The 19,708-nt window shown below is 37.2% G+C and overlaps 1 protein-coding gene across 7 annotated transcripts in view; it reads right to left on the bottom strand.

Moving 5' to 3' along the window:
* Positions 1-199: 199 nt before the first annotated feature.
* The window catches only part of RUFY2 (RUN and FYVE domain containing 2), a 52,480-nt gene continuing 32,971 nt past the window's right edge, over positions 200-19,708 (bottom strand). For 5 of the 7 annotated variants that reach the window (XM_025434821.3, XM_035715367.2, XM_035715366.2 and 2 more), the window contains exons 14-18: positions 15,489-15,618; positions 14,353-14,447; positions 8,339-8,387; positions 2,477-2,554; positions 200-2,389 (exon numbers count right to left, since the gene is read on the bottom strand). In XM_025434821.3, the coding sequence (XP_025290606.1) occupies positions 2,246-2,389; positions 2,477-2,554; positions 8,339-8,387; positions 14,353-14,447; positions 15,489-15,618 (496 nt within the window). In that variant the 3' untranslated portion in view covers positions 200-2,245. The remainder of the gene's footprint in view (positions 2,390-2,476; positions 2,555-8,338; positions 8,388-14,352; positions 14,448-15,488; positions 15,619-19,708) is intronic. The other 2 variants (XM_049108996.1, XM_049108997.1) reach the window with 2 other exon arrangements.

Raw genomic sequence — 19,708 nt, forward strand, 5'->3', positions numbered from 1 at the left:
AATGACATACCTAAGTAGTGATTTTGTACTGTTAGCTTAAATGGAGCCCATTAGCTCAAGTAGTGATCCATCTTATACATTTAGACTTCTACCACTTACTTTTTTTTAAGATCCCATGTTTTATTTTCCCAGGACCCATCCTATTAAAATGTTTAGTTACGGTATAAAAGTTGTAATGCAAGTTCTTCGAAAGGCTTAATTAATTTTTCATATCTTTTATTTGGCTTATAAAATTCACATTTTAAAACATTGCAGAGTAGAAGAATTACAGTCACAATTCCTTGGCACCGTGATAGCATTATTGTGGTAGTACTGGCTAGACAAGAGAATGATATGTGAAATTCATTAAGATAAATACTATGAGGGCAAATCTTGAAAATTAGTTCACAATACAAATTGGAAGTTTTATAACAAAATCCAAAATTTAGTATAAATGGCTTTTAAATAAGAGCCCAAACTAAATGAAGCAAATTATATTGCTGTCATAAAAGCTTGCATACAAAAAACCCAAAACCAATGATGATAAACAGTTCTGAATAGCAAGGAATTTAAAGGGGGACTGAAAATCATGGTTTGTCAAATGAAATCCAGCCTTGGAATTTAAGCAAAATCACGATTTAAAATTTGTACTAATCACAATAAAAAAACACTTAGTATTTGAAATTTCCTATTTGCTTATTCTCATTTTTAGCAATCATAAAAATGTTTACTCATCAATACAAAACAGTTCAAGAATATAATGCATCTCGACTATTTCCATCAGCATTCAAGAAAGACCACCTTAAAAACCTGTACAGCGGTTCTAACTGAAGACCTCAAAAGTTAAGTGAATATGAAGAAAATAAATCCAAGTAAAATACTGATTTCATACTTTGGCAATTTAGAAAATTATTTTTAAACCCTATTGAAACTATTTATACTCTGAGGAAAGGATCCTACAGACAAACCTCGAGGTGGGAAGAGAGTGGCCATGATTAACTCACTAAAGACAATGCTCCTAGGAATAATCAAAGATTCCTATCTGATCTGTTACAAAGGTTCACAGGCTTAAAGTGCATGGCTGAAATTAATACCAAAAGGGGAAAAAGTGATCTCCCGAGTGGTAATGCTGCTTAAAGGATTAATTTTACGAGGGTAACATTTAAATATTCTTGGTGTGCTACAAGTATGGTATAATGGGATTAGTGTTTATTGAATCTTTCATGCTTGAAATAGTTCATGTATTTCATGGCAGGGCTGAGACCACATCTTCATCTGCTCAAGATCCTGGCTCTAGGCACTCAGTAAATGGTGAATATTTCACTGTATACATATGTGCAGTAGAGGATCACTGCACTGTAATGCTTCCTAAAAGTTACTGAAATGGAAATCTGAAAATTTTTACTTCAGTCCTATGGGGCAAACTAGATTTCTCCTTTAATGCTTCTCCAGGAGAATCAATCAGGAGCCTATAATCCCTTACTAGTAAACATTTTTTTCATTTATAGAGATGTTGAGCCCTCCCTAAAAAAATTAGGAATTTAGTGAGTCAGGTGTATGTAGCATATGGAAAGCTGTGCAAGTAATAATTTCAAATAACTTCCTTCTAAAATAAGGAAAAAGTTGAGGTAAAATAATACCTCTTTAACCTAGTATATCTGAAAAATACCAATACACTGATTAGAGAAGGATCGAAAGGAAATTTTATAGGATAAAATAGTGGCCTTTTCTAATGCAAAATGGGAAAAGGAAGTGGGGCAGAAAGGACAAGTAATTAAGGTTGAAATCTTAGCAAGTCTGTTGAACTGGAATACGAATACTTGTAAAAATTCAATGCATTTCTGATCTGAGAACTCTGAAGCTTTAAAGTGCATTAAAATTACAGGCACCATCAAATACCAATTTGACAATTTGTAGAATAAAACAATCTGAACCCCTATTTTTAAGAAGGCCTTTAAAAAATAAGGCAAATGTGTGTTAGCTATGTTTTCTGGCCTTTTTAGTGGCATTAAAAGTTAAATGACTATTACATCAATTAGGAATTAAAGTTACTTTAAAGCATGCCCTGTTGAAAGTTCTTTTTGAATAACAGGAGCTATTCTACAGCTACTAATTCCCATGAGTTGAAATACGTGGAAGATAAAACTGGTACCAATACTGTCTGAAAGCTGCTTAAGAAGGGCTATCTAAATACATCATATACATGGTTCATACATAAACCATTCATTGTAGGTACTTTCATATGTAAGGACTTCGTTCTGGAGTCTCATGGCAAATTAGACGAACATCTCTGGATCAGCAATGCATGACAGGAATCACAAACCCGTACTGGCTTTGGTGAAGAAGGCAAAGGCAGTTCGTTGTCAGAGCAGGCATTACAGAAAATTTCCCCACAGTTTCTACAGTGGTGCTTTAAATGGAAAAATTTTAAAAATTGAGTAAAGTTAGAATCCACGCTTGCACCAAATTTTTTTAACTCATTTCCCATCTCCCTTACCTTTCTCTTAGAGAGTGAGAACTCCTTTTCACAAAGTTTACAATGTGTTGCTTCTTTGTCTTTCAACCAAACCAGTCCCTAGAAGGAAAAAGTGTGAATATACTCAAATTGTTAACACTAAAATTACATGTGAAAATATTTTCAACCAAGAACATCTTATAGGAATAGAGATGAATCAGAAATGAGCCCTTTTCTTACGTACTAAAACATCTGGAGAATAAAGTGGGATTTGCTTCAAAACTATCTGGGTGAGGGAGAACGGAATGGGGTTAAATATAAATAAAACAAGATCGGCCATATACTGCTAATGGGTTAGTTTTTCCCTGTATAATTGTGTATGTTTGGACATTTCCATTATAAATGTTTAAAAATCTATTAATGGGAATTCTCTTTAAGGATGAAAGAGCCTAAAAAAAAAAAAAAAGGATGAAAGAACCTTAGAGATTATCTAGTCCAACAAAACTTGATACATTTTGACTATGAAAATGCAGGAGTTTGGCATTATGTATACTATATACCTCAGTAAGTCCTTAAAATTTGAAGAGAATTTGGAAGTCAGATGTTCAAATTCATTATTTTAGAGAAGACTTCACTTTATATTAAATCTTACATGGCTATTAATTTCCCTTAAGTTCCATAACAAATTTAATGGCTACTGTGTAGATGAGTACAAAATGTATGTAAGTAGTCTTTAACAAGTAAGAGTTAACATGACACCTGAAATTTTAAAACTGACCCATTCTTAACCCATCCAAGATCCTGGCTAGGGAACATAATTTTCCTTACAAAAGCAGCTTTGTAGATGATGCCAGTTTTATAACGGGAAGACCTAAGTGAAGGAACAGTCTTCATTGCTTCTGATTAATCTCATCATGTGTTCCCTTTTGAAACAGCCTGGACTGGACTAAGCCATGTTGCTGCTGCCAAAGAATCAAGTACAGCTGACCTGTGAATAACAGGGTTAGGGGTACCAAATTCTACATAGACAAAAAGCTGCATATAATTCTTGACTATCCCTCCAAATTTACATTTAATTACAATTACTGTTGATCAGAAGCCTTACCAATAACACGTATTTTGTATATGTATTACATGTATACATATACTATTATATTCTTAAAATCAAGTCAGCCAGAAGAAAAAAAAAAAAAACCTGGATCACTCATATCAGACAAATACTAGTAAAGAATCAAGTGACTTGAATTGTAGAATTTTTTTTTAAGATTTTATTCATTCATGAGAGAGACAGAGGCAGAGACACAGGCCAAGGGAGAAGCAGGCTCCATGCAGGGAGTCCGACGTGGGACTGGGTCCCAGGTCTCCAGGATCACACCCCGGGCTGAAGACAGCGCTAAGCCACTGAGCCACCTGGGCTGCCTGAATTGGAGAATTTTTTTTAAAGCAAGATGGGACCTTAAAGATAATCCAGTGCTACTTGATGAATGCCATTAAAAAGGAAAGCAACTTCCCACATGTCCAAAAGCCACTTAGTGGAAGCAGCTTTACTTCCTGCCAAGCTATCCCTTAAGGGATGGAATGCCTGATTTCAACAGATTTCCAAGCGGCATCAATTTCCAAGCAGCAGCATCAGTTCAGAAGTAACCTTTCTGACATCAGGGGTTGGTCTTCCAGGCTTATTTTACTTATCTTTTTTAAAAGATTTATGTATTTGAAGGAGAGCCCATGCAGGAAGGGCAGTGAGTAGAAGGAAAGCAGCAGACTGCTGAGCCCAGAGCCCAACCCGTGGCTCCACCTCATGACCCCGAGATCACCACTCCAGCCAAAATCAAGTCAGATGCTTAGCAGACTGAGTCACCCAGATGCCCCTTTTAATTAGACTGAACATACCCTTCTGTCTCCCAAGGAGAAAAGCTTTAAACTGCAGGTCAGGCCTAGTGTGTCAGTGGAAAGGGACCTCAGAGATCAGTAACTACAGCTCCCATTTTACAAATATGAAAACTTATCCACAGGGCAGCTCGGGTGGCTCAGCAGTTTGGCGCCGCCTTCAGCCCAGGGTGTGATCCTGGAGACCCAGGATCGAGTCCCACGTTGGGCTCCCTGCGTGGAGCCTGCTTCTCCCTCTGCCTGTGTGTCTGCCTCTCTCTCTCTCTCTGTGTCTCTCATGAATAAATAAAATCTTAAAAAAAAAAAAAAAAACTTCTCCACAGAGCTGAAGTTGCTTCCTCAAGAAAACGGCTGTTTTTGGGATCCCTGGGTGGCGCAGCGGTTTGGCGCCTGCCTTTGGCCCAGGGCGCGATCCTGGAGACCCGGGATCGAATCCCACGTCGGGCTCCCGGTGCATGGAGCCTGCTTCTCCCTCTGCCTGTGTCTCTGCCTCTCTCTCTCTCTCTGTGACTATCATAAATAAATAAAAAAAATTTAAAAAAAAAAAGAAAACGGCTGTTTTTAAGCAAAGCCAAAACTAGAAGGGAGCAAGCTATTGCTCTGTAAACATGGCTATTATTCTCTGCCCAATTCCAGAATGTCAGCCACCCAACTTAGACTCAGCAGATGACATTTTAGAGAATCCTTTTCTGGAGAAATTAAATCACCACAGAGAAAAGCCTTGTAGATATTAACATAACTTGTACAGGGTGCCCAACAGTTTGCTAGTTAACAGATTTTTCTATGGTGAGGCCTACCATCTATGACAATCCACTCCCAACTACCCAACCATCACACACAGGGCTTTCAAGACTTTTTTGTGCCTTTATTGAAATGGGATTTTCCAACATTTAAGGAATAACAGGCATGAGGTACTTCAGCCAAACAAACCCAGGAAGAGAATTCTGAAGAAAGAATGGCAGTAGCAAAAGAAAACTTTAAAGAAACTATAATAGCGGTTAAACATCTGCCTTCGGCTCAGGGTGTGATCCTGGAGTCCAGGGATCAAGTCCCACATCAGGCTCCCTGCATGAAGCCTGCTTTTCCCCTCTGCCTGTGTCTGTCTGTCTCTCTGTGTCTCTCATGAATAAATAAAATATTTTTAAAAATAAACTATAATGAATATCCTCAGAGATAAAATGCAGGATGCCATTTTTACATTTTTTTAGGATGTCATTTTTATTTTTTAAAGACTGATTGAATGAATGAATGAATGATTGTTCATGAGAGAGGCAGAGACATAAGCAGAGGGAGAAGCAGGCTCCCTACTGGGAGCCCTATCCGGGGACTCGATCCCAGGATCCCAGGATCACGCCCTGAGTTGAGGGCAGATGCTCAACCACTGAGCCACCCAGGCATCCCAGGATGCCATTTTTAAAAGGAAAAATGAGTAAATAAGGGCTGCTGAATATTAAAATATGGTAACAGAGATAAAAGTTCTCACAGAAGGTTGCACCTGAATGTAACCAAACTTTTTAGATTTAACTTCCAGTTTCTAGGTAATAAGAGAACAGAGTCTTAAGACTACTAGGAACCAGCAGATAAAATTCAGAATATAAGAAACTCTATAGGACAGCTGTCCCAAACACATCAATTGGCCAATAGCAAGAACAAAAAAAATCAAGTCACATATAAATCAATGTTTATATAGCAAAACAGAGAAATATACATATTTTGCTAAAGATAGACATAAATGATAAAACTATAAGAAAAACAGCATAATGATGAACACAAAATAGAGGATTATTACTATAAGAAGGAAAATATATTCAGAGCACACATGTTCAATTATAAGCTAACCAGAGAAGAGACCAGTGTTTTTAAGTTGTATTTATAAAGTTACATACATGGTATGTTTCACAATGAAGAAAATTTTACAGTGCTTAAATAATGACAGTTGGGCAGACATTCCTACCTATCCAAAAAAATGAGAGCAAAATAAAAGGTAAATATGCAGATGCATAAATTCTTAAAACCTTTATCATTTCATTCAGCATTTCCCAGGAAGCTACTAAAGTATGCATTACTCAAAACAAGGGAGTAAATCAGAAAGTTAAGAGTTTCCAGTAATAGAAGCTAAGCTCTAATCTAAGAATGTAGCAAAGGAAAATATCAGGAGAGGAATGACCAGACCATATTGGAGCGGGAGGGCAAAGAACTCCATGAGGGATGACTCCAAGGAAAAAAGAACTGAACAATTATCTGATTCATTTTACCATGGGAAAAACTTTAATCAAGGAGCATGTTAGGGGACGCCTGGGTGACTCAGCAGTTAAGCATCTGCCTTTGGCTCTGGGTATGATCCCAGAGTCCCAGTATCGAGTCTTGCATCAGGCTCCCTGCATGGAGCCTGCTCCACCCTCTGCCTCTCTCTCTCTCTGTCTCATGAATAAATAAATAAAATCTAGAAGAAGGAGGAGGAGGAAGAAGGAGGATGAAGAAGGAAGAGGAAGAAGAAGAAAAAAGAAGAAGAAAGAAGAAAGAAGAAGAAGGAGGAGGTTAGGAGTGGGACACCTGGGTGGCTTAGTCAGTTGAGCATCTAACTCTTGGTTTCCACCCAGGTCATGATCAAGCCCTGCATCGGGGCTCCATGCTCGGCATGGAGTCTGCTTGTCCCTTAACCTCCCTCTTCCATCCAACCCCTGCCCCACTAGCTCACCCTCTCTCTCAAATAAATAAAATCTTAAAAAAAAAAAAAAAACATGTTAGAGAAGTGTTTGAAGGTATAAGAAAACTCAGATGCTCTACGACAAAACTTTTTCAAAGGCAATTCTTTTTAAAATTTTTTTAACATTAAATTTAGTTAATGTATAGTATATTATGAGCTTTAGGAGAAAGGCAATTATTAACTTCCAAGGAAAAAATAAATAGTCCAAGAAAGAAAACATAATCACAATATACTATGTGGTCCAGCAAAGAACAATATTTAAAAATAGCCAAAGAATACTCATCTACTATGCTAACCAGGCCATAAGCAGGTCTAAAATAAGTCTTAAATAAATGAGTAATATATACTGCCTATGATTTTGAAATAGGGGGAAAAATGCCAGTATAAACCAAAGAATTGAAAGTAGTTTCATTCAGGTGGCAGGAGCTAGAGTGGATAGAGACAAGGGGGTGAAGAACAAGAGACTGCTACCATTTTGTCTTTAATTCTTTCTAGTACTAACTGACTTTTAAAAACTATTTTCATGTAACTCTTTGATAAAAAACAATGGGAAACTATGACAGGAGGCAATCTCACTGAAGTGCTCACAGACTGTTTTCTCCTATGTCGTAGAAGGGATTCTTGCATCCAGATGCATTCAGAACCATATACTGATAAGCTGTACTAATTACTTTTCATACATATTAACCTCAATGTTCAAAGCAACCCTGTGCAAAATCCTACGCATATGCCCATTTCATAAGCCATTTCAGAAGAGGAAACAAACTCCACGAAGGTATGACTTGACGGTCAAAGCTAGTAAGTAACAGAACAGCATAGGAACTAAAGACTCTCAAAGACAGTTTCACTCTATCAGGCCACACTTCATAGGAAGGTAGACAAAATTATTTCCAAGGTCATTTCCAACATGATTACTGATTGATTCTAGAGGTATAATAGGGAGGAACTGGATCTCCATCATCCCAGCTACCTGTTCAGTGCTTTCGCCTCAAAAATCTTGGGATTCAGTAATAATACCTGAGATTTATATAGGGCTTTACCTTTTTAAAAAAAAAAAAAAAAAAGATTTTTATTTATTTGTGAAGAGAGAGAGCACACACACAAGCTGAGGTGAGGGGCAGAGGGAGAAACGGACACTCCACTGAGTTGGGGAGCCCAACGTGAGGCTCAATCCCAGGACTCCAGGATCATGACCTAAACTAAAGGCAGATGCTTAACTAAGCCACTCAGGTGCCCCCAGGACTTTATCTTCTATTGGAAACTCACATAGATCTCTACTTTCCTACTTGAGGGAAACACTTTCTACTCACCTGCAATGCTTTGTTGGCTTCTTTTATATCTTCTATTTTAAGTTTTGATCTGAAAAGATTACAGATAAGTCCATGTTTCAGTAAATACATTAAATATAGAATATCTAGCAATTCATTATTAGGGTATTGGTTTTTCAGAGGATATAAAATTGTATATACTAGATACTAATGATCTTCTTTGACTAGTGGGATTATATTTTATATTTTCCCGTATTTTCAAAATGTCTTAAGGCAAAAATGTCCTTTTAAATTTAAAAATTGCTTTAATATAAGAATATTGGCATTTTCATGTGGTTGTGGTATTATTAGTAATAGATATAATTTATTGTAAGTTTATGGTGTGCCAGACATCACGCTATATGACCTTTGTATCTATATGCTCATTTAATCTTAAAAATCAAAAACCTATCTTAAAGATCAATCAGTATCAAAAAAGTAAAGCCTGATGAGGTTTCATCACTTGTAACAGGTCAAAGAAGTAGTAACTAGGGAAGCCAGGATTCAAACCTTGGTCTTTGTGATGCTGAAGCCCACGTGCTAGCACTTATGTACACTATTTCTCTACCAGATGCAAAAGAATGGTAAGAATAGAAATATTAAGGAAAACAGTTGTGATACCTTTTGCAAATACGTATCAGTGAACATGCAGATTATAAATAGCAGTAATTATCTGTGATCCTATTACCTAGAGAGGATAACCTACATGTTGATGAGTATGTGTATATTATTTTTTTAACTTATTTAAATTCAATTAACATATAGTATATTGTTAGTTCCAGAGGGAGAGTTCAGTGATTCATCAGTTGTATGTAACCCTGGTGCTCATTACATCACATGTCCTCCTTAATGTCTATCACCCAGTTACCCCATCCCCGAGTACATGTATATTTTAAACGGAGTCATCACTTACACAGTTTTCCATGAACAGCTCTTTTCAAGCAATAACATATCCTGAAAGGCTGAGAGCTACTGACTTATCATTAAGTATCTCCCATATCATTACAGTTAAATGGTAATGAATGTGACTGATACACAAAATGGACATGAATGGTACACGGTTAAGTAATGGAAAATATACTTTGTATCATTATCTACTGCTTGTTTCAAGTTTCTCATTGCAAAATTGCTCTTAAAATTGGAATGACCAAATTATTTGTATTATTTTTCTCAGGATAACATCTTAGAAATGAAATTACTGAATCAAAAGGTACATAAACTAAAGTCTCTACTTCTGAGGCAGAACAGGAAAACTGCTTCATATTACAGGTGCTTCTTATCCCAAGACATGAAAACAAAATTTTAGTTTTCTGTCTGGTTCATACTTGTACAGTGGGAATAATCAACGTAAAATTACACAAATTAAAAATACAAACACAATAGTAAAATTTGCTTGGATGAATTCACATTTACAAAATGTGCCTGAAGAAAACTAATGCTGGTGGGAATAATGGCCAAAACAGTAACTGTGCCACGTAAAAAAACTGAATACGGAATCAAAGTAGCCCAATGGCATTCACTACAGAAATAGTTATGAAAATTCACTGGTTGTTGACATATTTCTGGTTAAAATGCCTTTACTCACAAATATGGACACTGAAAAAGTTAAAATTTTTCTAGTTAAAATTCTCATTTAAATTCTTTTTAAGAATCCTTTAATAAGAAACCAATAAGAATAAATATTTCATTAGTGAAATTATTTTTCTAGTTAAAATTTTTCTAGTTAAAATTCTCATTTAAATTCTAAATCACAGATTCTGAAAGTGAGCACTAGAGAGTATTTTCATACCCAACCTCATCTGACAAGAAAATGGATATTCTGGGATATTCTGGTTGTGATAAGCAAAGGTACTGTGCTAGGGGTTTTCACATACTTATTCTCAGTTAATTAGGAAAAGAACCCTTTGGAGATTTTATAACTCTCCAATTTACAAATGTGGAAGTGGGCTTAAAGTGTTAAATAACCCTAAGTCACAAACTGGTAAATGGCAGAGGAATACTTATTCCTGTGAGTGATATTAATAAATACTAATTTTTAAGTTTAATCTTAACTTGAAAATAGTTGTGAATGGTTCTTTCCAAAACATATTTTCCCTTTTAATAAAATTAAATATGGTTCTTATTATTCCAAATGAACTTTATCCTCCCACTCCTCATTTTATTTTTTTTTTAATTTTTATTTATTTATGATAGTCACAGAGAGAGAGAAAGAGAGAGGCAGAGACACAGGCAGAGGGAGAAGCAGGCTCCATGCACCAGGAGCCCGATGTGGGATTCGATCCCAGGTCTCCAGGATCGCGCCCTGGGCCAAAGGCAGGCGCCAAACCGCTGCGCCACCCAGGGATCCCCTCATTTTAAATAATACGCAAATGGTCTATATAAAGCCTGAAGACAAAAAAATAAAAAAATAATAAAGCCTAAAGGCTTCTGGTAAATTAGAAGCAAAGATTAAAAAGTACTGATCCAACCTCAGTCCCTCCTCTTCAACAAATTTTTTTTTTTTTCTCTTCAACAAATTTTTAAAAAGATATTCTTTACCCTGTGTCTTTGAAGGAATCTGATAGCTTATAATCACAGGAGCAGGAGGATGCAGAGTAAGAATAAAAGTATTTCACAGATAAACTGGTGTGGGCAACACTCACAGGGGCCACTGTCCCTCCTCCAGCCCTGATAAATTATTTTCACTACTCAAGAGGACTATGGTTAAGAAAGGATGAAATGAAGAAAGGAAGAAAGAAAAAGAAAAGAAAAGAGTTCTGACTCAAAGCTGGCCCTATACAGGGACTATGGTCCCAGAAACAGAAGAGGATAACCTGTGCCTTAACAACTCAAAGATTAACAAGGAAAAAAACATCATAAATGAAGTAAAAAGCAAACAGAAGATGTACACTGTGTACAATGTTTTAAATCCCATAAGGAAAGATGAGCAATCCAACCAAAAAATATGCACAGAATATGAACAGGCAGTAAACTATAAATACAAATGGAACACAAATAAATATAGAAGCTCAGGAGCACGTGGCTGGCTCCATCCATGGAGCATGTGACATCTGATCTTGGGGTCATGGGTTTGAGCCCCACACTGGGTGTAGAGATTACTTAAATAAATATAGGTGCTCAAAACAATAAGAACTGGCAAAAACTGGGGATCCCTGGGTGGCTCAGTGGTTTAGCATCTGCCTTCAGCCCAGGGCAGAATCCTGGAATCCCGGGATCTAGTCCCACATCGGGCTCCCTGCATGGAGCCTGCTTCTCCCTCTGCCTGTGTCTCTGCCTGTCTGTCTCTGTGTCTCTCATGAATAAATAAATAAAATCTTAAAAAAAAAAAAAAAACTGGCAAAAACATTCTCTCCTACTATTGGAGACAGAGGATAATTTGGCACTACCAGAATTTTTTAAGGCACATTCTTTTTGACCCAGCAATCACCTCTAGGAACTTATTCTTCAGATATAATCATTAAAGTATATCAAGATATATCAACACACATATACAAAGATATTCAAAGCAGTATTGTTTATAAAAAAATTACAAACAGTTTAAATTAAAAGACACCCATCCTTGGAATATCTTAATATACTGATATAGAAAAATATCTAAGATATTCTTAAGTAAAAAAGAACAAAAACAAAAACAAAAACAAAAAAACCCCCACAAACTTCAGAAGAACATGCATACAGTAGTTATACAGGGGTTAGGCATGTGTAAAAAAACTTAGTTAAAAAAAAAAAACAATGAACATAACCCTTGAAAATTTCTTAAATAGCCCGTAAAGTTCAGTATAGATTGTTGAGTATATCCAACCTTGAGCAGTAATTTTTATGCAAACTAAAATCTGAGAAACAATGAACCTGACTAAAGGGAAAAGGTGAGGGGTGAATTTAGAGGTGCCTGGCTGGCTCAGTTGGTAGAGCATGCCACTCTTTTTTAAGTAGGCTTCACAGTAGGCCTATTCAGCGCGGCGCTTGAACTCACAATCCTGAATTCAAGACTAGAGCAGAGATTAAAAGATGGATGCTTAACTAACTGAGCCCCCCAGGCATGCAACTCTTGATCTCAGGGTTGTAGGTTTGAGCTCCACATTGGATATAGAGATTACTTAAAAATAAAATCTTAAAAAAAAAAAAGAGGGACTCTATAGAGTATATTATGCTAAGTTAAATAAGTAAGTCAGAGAAAGACAAATATCATGATTCACTCACATATGGAATTTAAGAAACAAAACAGATGAACATAGGGGAAGGGAGGAAAATAAAATAAGAACAGAAAGGAAGGCAGACCATAAGATACTCTATAGTTAAGAGAACTGAGAGTTGCTGGGTGGTGGGTGGGGGGATGAGCTAAATGGGCGATGGGTACTAAGGAAGGCACTTACTGGGATGAGCACTAGGTGTTAGATGTAAGGTGATAAATCACTAAATTCTACTCCTGAAACCAATACTACACTATATGTTAATTAACTTGAACTTAAATAAAATTCAAAAAGTGAATTCAGCTATCTAAACATTCAAGTGATTATGCCTTTAATAAATTATACAGTCTTTAGCATTGCGTGGGAGATGGTGGAAAGTAATACCCATACCCCTTTTACTATTCTGTTTTAATATTAAACCTTTATGATCTTAAATGTAAATATTATTTTTGTTGTAGGGATTGTACATTGCTGAATCCTTAGCACTTGGAATAGTGCCTAGCAAATAAAACAAGCTTAGCATTTGTCAAATGAATAAATGGGAAATAAGGTAATAAGCACTTAGCATAGAGTCTAGGTCAAAGTGCTCACTAGGTAAATGCCAGATGAGAATCGAAATCTTGCTTATCAGAGTCACAATGTAAACTGTTCTTTGAATTTATAGAACAAAAATAGCTTTATCTTTTTTTTTTTTTTTTAAAAGCCAACTCTACCCTCTATGTGGAGTTCAAACTCATGACCCTGAGAGCAAGAGAGATGCATGCTCTACCAACTAAGCCAGCCAGGCACCCCAACAGCTTTATCTTTTTTGAGAACTAGTACTTCCTTTTGTGATTTAGTGAACTACCCTTTCTTATGGCCTTGGAAATTGGTCTCAAGGCTTCTTAATGGAATCTCAATCAGTGAAGTCTCCATTCTGCTTATGATTTCTACTGAGTTTGTTACAAATGATATATAGGTGTGTGTATATAACTAATCATATCCATATATATGATGAGATGTTCACATAAATTTCTTATGAGGTTCACTAACTTTGGGGATTGATACTTGGGAGAGGGAGGAAATTGTGCTAGTTGAATTTCTAACCATATAAAACATCAAAGGGATTTATGTAAGTGATGAGTTTATGGGCACTGTAGCTTTCTTACTTTCCCGTGTTTAAAAAAAGTGACTTTTTTTTTTTTTTTTTTTTTTTTTAACATGGCAGTGATACATTCAATACTGAGTTAAACCTTCGGGAGCTTATCCCAGATACTTGACAGGATGTTCAATCAGGGCATACAGATGAAGCTGCTAACCCAAAACACAGACCACATGGAACAAAGAGAAAGGTGAGAAAGACAGAACACCATTTCTCCTTCTTGTCTTTCTAGCAATGCAGTAAGACTTGACTGCAACAGAACCAACCACACTATATGAAGTTAAGCTCCCAACTCTAGCATAACACTCTCTACTTCTTATAATGTTGGCTACTTCTCAAAACAGTCTGAGATCTCTCCAGAGATTTTGGAAATTTGGTTTCTGTGGTTCTGGGGGAAGATACAGTGAATGAACTTCTGAATTCTCTAATTTGAAGAAATTAAACAAGAGTCAACTTTCATCTACAGGAAAGCATTTAAAGCTAAAATTTATTAACCTGAACTTAACTTCAAACAAAATTTCTCCAATCCACAGTCTTGTATGTTTAGCTTTAAGGTTTTTGTTTGGTTTTGATTTTAATAGTTCATATCTTTCTTTTCTATAAACTTTTCTGCTTACTTGGTTTGGCACATTCCTACCTTTATAAAAGTCAATGACTACACAGATGAAGGAAAAAAGAGAAATTACTCGCTAAGTTTGTTGCCAAGTTCTTGAAGAGCTTGCTCCTGTTCATGATAAATTTTTTTCAGTTGCTGATTTTCATCCTGGATGTTAAGGAACTCCTTCAAAACAATAAAAGACAGAAAATGCAATTTAAAAGAAATAAACAAGAAACTCCCCATTGTATACATACCAACGATTAGGAACATCTTTTAGCTTTTTATAAAAAACAGAACTCTATGTCCAAACTCTTTCATAGCTATTCCATCAACTATCACCTATTTCCCATTCATTTAATCTCCTTACCAGTTTTCTCTTCTTTTCTTTTTTTTTTTTTTTTTTTTTTTTAATTTTTTTTTTATTTATTTATGATAGTCACACACAGAGAGAGAGAGAGAGGCAGAGACACAGGCAGAGGGAGAAACAGGCTCCATGCACCGGGAGCCCGACATGGGATTTGATCCTGGGTCTCCAGGATCGCGCCCTGGGCCAAAGGCAGGCGCCAAACCGCTGCGCCACCCAGGGATCCCCTTTTCTTTTTAAAGATTTCTTTATTTGGGGGGGGGCGGGGGGAAGGGGTAGAAGGAGACAAATCTCAAGACAAATCTCAAGCAGACTCCACAGAGCATGGAACCCAAAGCAGGGCTTGATCTCACAACCCTGAGATCAGGACCTGAGCCAAAACTAATAGTCAAACACTCAACCAACTGAGCCACCCAGGCACCCCATGGTTTGGTTGTTTTGTTTTGTTTTTAGGTAAACTCTCCACCCAACAGGGGGTTCGAACTCATGACTTCAAGATCAAGAGTCCCATGCACTACCAACCGAGCCAGCCAGGCATTCCTTCTTATTGGTATTTTTAAAGATGACCAGTATATTCTGTCTCTTTGGTATAATTTACGATTTCTTTTTTTTTTTTTTAATATTTTTATTTATTTATGATAGTCACACAGAGAGAGAGAGAGGCAGAGACACAGGCAGAGGGAGAAGCAGGCTCCATGCACCGGGAGCCCGACGTGGGACTCGATCCTGGGTCTCCAGGATCGCGCCCTGAGCCAAAGGCAGGCGCCAAACCGCTGCGCCACCCAGGGATCCCCTACGATTTCTTTTTTAAGTAATTTAGTTTTCAAAGATACAATTTTTTAAGTTTTACCACCATTTACTTTTTTAAGACTAATAATTTGTTGGGTCTCATTTCTAAGATGAGATAAGGCATCTTTCTCCTTTTGAAGATCTTCCTGCAAAGTCTGTCTCCATTCCTTCTCAATCTTCAGATCAGTTTCCAGTTGCACCCTTGAATGACAAACATACAGTAGCTTAGTGCTATTTCTCACAGCTGTCTGTATTCTTTAACAAAACCATCTTTTTGGTTGATTGTTTTTACTTTTGTGCATTTCTTCAGGTATTTTCTTTCATAAGTATTTTTTGGTAAACAAGTTCAGCAGCACAGGGTTTTCTGATCCCAACATATCATTTATTTGCCAACCACAAAAACTCCTTGCTAAACAGTAATTTACGTTATTTTTCAATTCTATGTACATAAATTCTACATAAGCATAGAAAATGCCTGGAAGGATACACCACACTATTAAAACTGGTTATATATTAGGGGAATGGAACAAAGGAGAAAAATGTGAAGTTTTAGTTATTTACATCTCTGTGCCATGTGCAAAATTTTATAACAGACTATTGTTCTGATATAAGAATTACAGCAACCACTAAATCAACTTAACATCAGTCACAGAAAAATCAACCCTAGTACAGAGTGTCACTTTACAGATTGTTCACAGGACAGATCTAAGTCCAAAGAGACACCAGCAAGGTGTCTAGTGTCTATACTGCCTGGAAATGCCAATTCACCTTTGAAAGCACTACCTCATCATTCTAATAGGTGCTATCTGGCAAAACAAAAGTAGTCAAATTGGTACACTTTAGAATGCCAAAAAGACATAATTTTGAAGATTATTGCTCATAAGTAGGTATTAACGGAAGGGGCATAAACAAATAATGCTACAATTTCAAATACTTTAAATTTTAATAGCAATATATAATGTTGAAGCTATCACAATATTACATCATTTTAATATTTTTGTGTTAATATTCTGTTTACTTTTGTTTCCTCATAAAGTTAGCATTTCCATTGATAGCCACATTATTTCTCTATGAAGTAAATTTTATTTTTTTAAATATTTTATATATTTTTTTATTTTTAAGTAATCTCTACACCCAACATGGGGATTGAACTCATAACCCTGAGATCAAGAATCGCATGCTCTGCCAACTGAGCCAGCCAGGCACCCCTGAAGTAAATTTTAGATTTTTATTCAGGCTGAAGAGAAAAATACCCCTCAATGGAATTTACAAATTGTTGATAAGTACTATTTCACTACAAACTCAAAAGGAATACGGAGACAGGTATATGTTACTAACACTGAAGTAAGCAAAGTATGGCATGCCTTGAGTGGCCTCATCATCCAGAATCAGAAAAAACACGAAGTGAAAAAGCAAAGGAAAAATAAAGCAAGTTATTATAAATACTGCCAAAATACATGTTGACCACCAAAGGCAGAAACCATAAAGGAAAACAAAAAAGGAAAAATATACCTATTTAAAATTTTTAAATGCCTAAATGAAAAAAACCACTATGAACAAAATTTAAAACCAACAGTAAATTTAGAAAATATTTCACTGTATGTGAAATATGCAGAGTAAAGAACTCTTACAAATATTAATAAAGGGAACACCCTAGGAAAAAAAGTAGATGATATAAACTGGCAATTCACAAAATTAAGAAATACAAAAGAATCTCACCAATAATCAAAAATATGCAAACTCAAACAATAAAGCATAATTTTTCAGACTAACGATTTCTTTAGGTTAATTGACATGATGGTGCAGACCTATATCAATTGATAGGATACATTCCCCATGACATAGTACACATGATAAACAAGATACTAAAGAGCATATAGGGCAGCTCGGGTGGCTCAGCGGTTTAGCACCGCCTTTGGCCTGGCCTGTGGTCCTGGAGTCCCGGGATCGAGTCCCATGTCCAAGTCCCGCGTCGGGCTTCCTGCATAGAGCCTGCTTCTCCCTCTGCCTGTGTCTCTGTCTCTCTCTCTCTCATGAATAAATAAAAATAAAATCTTAAAAAAAATAAAATAAATAAAGAGCATATAGTATGATACTCTCTCTAAAATACATAAAAAACATCTATGCACGCCAAAAAAAGGATATTCATCAAAATGTTAAAAAAGTTTATCTCTAACTTTTATTTTCATAATATTTTCCAACAGTATGTAATATTTTCATAGTCAGAAATCAATAAAGTTATTAACATTTTGCAAGAAAAAAACTGAATTTGTTTTTCTTGGACATAGTGTCAGCTGCCCATTTCTACAGAAACAGTTTTAATTTTTCTGAGCCACCAGGGATTCCCCTGATCTCCAAATTGCTCACATGTTCATGCTCTACCAAAATGGCACCATTTGAGAGACAAAATTATTTTCATGGTTTCAGCAGAAACAAACATCTTCTTTCTACAGTTGTACCCAAGACTAACTGAGTAGGTTAGCCCCATAGCGGTCCAGGTAGGAACCCAAGAAGGCCAAGGATAACATGATGATGAGTACCCTGAGGCTTCTTTTTCTTTAAGATTTTTATTTATTTATTCATGAGAGAGAGAGAGAGGCAGAGACACAGGCAAAGGGAGAAGCAGGCTTCATGCAGGGAGCCCGATGTGGGACTTGATCCCGGGTCTCCAGGATCACACCCTGGGCTGAAGGCAGCACTAAACCGCTGGGCCACCCAGGCTGCCCCCCTGAGGCTTTTTGTCTCCTATAGAGCTCAGAGTGGTGCTGAAGAAGCCCACAGACCACCACGAGATGGATACAGACCCCCGCAAAAAAAGTCCCAAGAAAAGCCTGCTCTCTCTTACTAAAAAACTGGGAAGAGGCAGCTTAGCATTGATATAAACCTTTTTTTTTTTTTTAAGATTTTATTTATTCATGAGAGACACAGAGAGAGGCAGAGACACAGGCAGAGGGAGAAGCAGGCTCCCCACAGGAAGCCTGATGCGCCACTTGATCCCCAGACCCTGGGATCATACCCTGAACCGAAGGCAGACACTCAACCACTGAGCCACCCAGGTGTCCCTGATACCAACCTTTTTGACGATAAATGCCCTATTCCAGCAAAACAAAAAACCAACGAAAAAACCCAGAGGAAAAAAAAATGGGCCCCCAATGACTGTCAACAAAGGCCAAGTGAGGAGCTTAGATTTCCACCGCCACTTGGCAATAATAATGCCTCTCCCAATCCCCAATGTGGTAATATCAAAAAAAGCCAAGTGGCAAGCCTGGACTTTCACTACTGCCTAGCAGTAATGAGGTGTCTCCCCCCTTCTCTTACGGAGACCACATTGAAAACTTGGAGTTTTAACCCCAAATCAATAACAAGGTATTTCTCACCCTCCCCACACGATCAGTGAAAGCAAAGTGAGAAGCCTAGATTTCTACCCTGCCTAGTGAAATGAGGTACCCCTACCTCTCCCCTCCAGAATGGTGTCAGAGAGACCATGGTGAAAGCCTGGACTTTCATTCCTACGTGAAAGTAACAAAGCATCATTCCTCTTCTCTACAGTGTCAGTAGAGACTGAGTGGAAAGCACAGATTTCAGTGCCAGAAGTTAGGCACTTTTCTCCATCTCACCCAGAATGGTTCTAGGATTCTACTATCCCTACTTGATATAAATAGTCAGTGTCAGGGCACCCGCATGGCTTAGTCAGTTAACCGTCTGACTCTTGGTTTGGCTCAGGTCATGATCTCAGGGTCATGAGATTGAGCTGCATGCCAGGCTTCACACTCAGTGCAATGTCTGCTTGGGATTCTCTCCCTCTCCTCTCCTTCTCCTTCTCCCTCTGCCCACTCCCCAACCCCACTTGTGCTCTAAAATAAATAAATCAGGGGCACCTGGGTGGCTTAGGGGTTGAGAATCTGACTTTGGCTCAGGTTGTGATCCCAGGGTTCTGATGGAGTCCCACATCAGGCTCCCTGCGGGAAGCCTGACTCTCCCTCTGCCTATGTCTCTACCTCTGTGTGTGTGTGTGTGTGTGTGTGTGAGTATGTGTCTTATGAATAAATAAATAAATAAAAATCTTTTAAAAATAAATAAATAGGAACACCTGGGTGGCTCAGTGGTTGAGAACTGCCTTCAGCTCAGGGCATGATCCTGATGTACCAGGATCGAGTCCCACATCGGGCTTGAGGGGAGTCTGCTTCTCCCTCTGCCTATGTCGAGTCTCTTGTGAAAATAAAATATAAATAAACAAACAAATAAATAAATAAATAATCTTTTATTTATTTTTATTTATAAGATTTTATTT

Source organism: Canis lupus, chromosome 4 (assembly GCF_003254725.2).
Source record: "Canis lupus dingo isolate Sandy chromosome 4, ASM325472v2, whole genome shotgun sequence".
Taxonomy (NCBI): domain Eukaryota; kingdom Metazoa; phylum Chordata; class Mammalia; order Carnivora; family Canidae; genus Canis; species Canis lupus.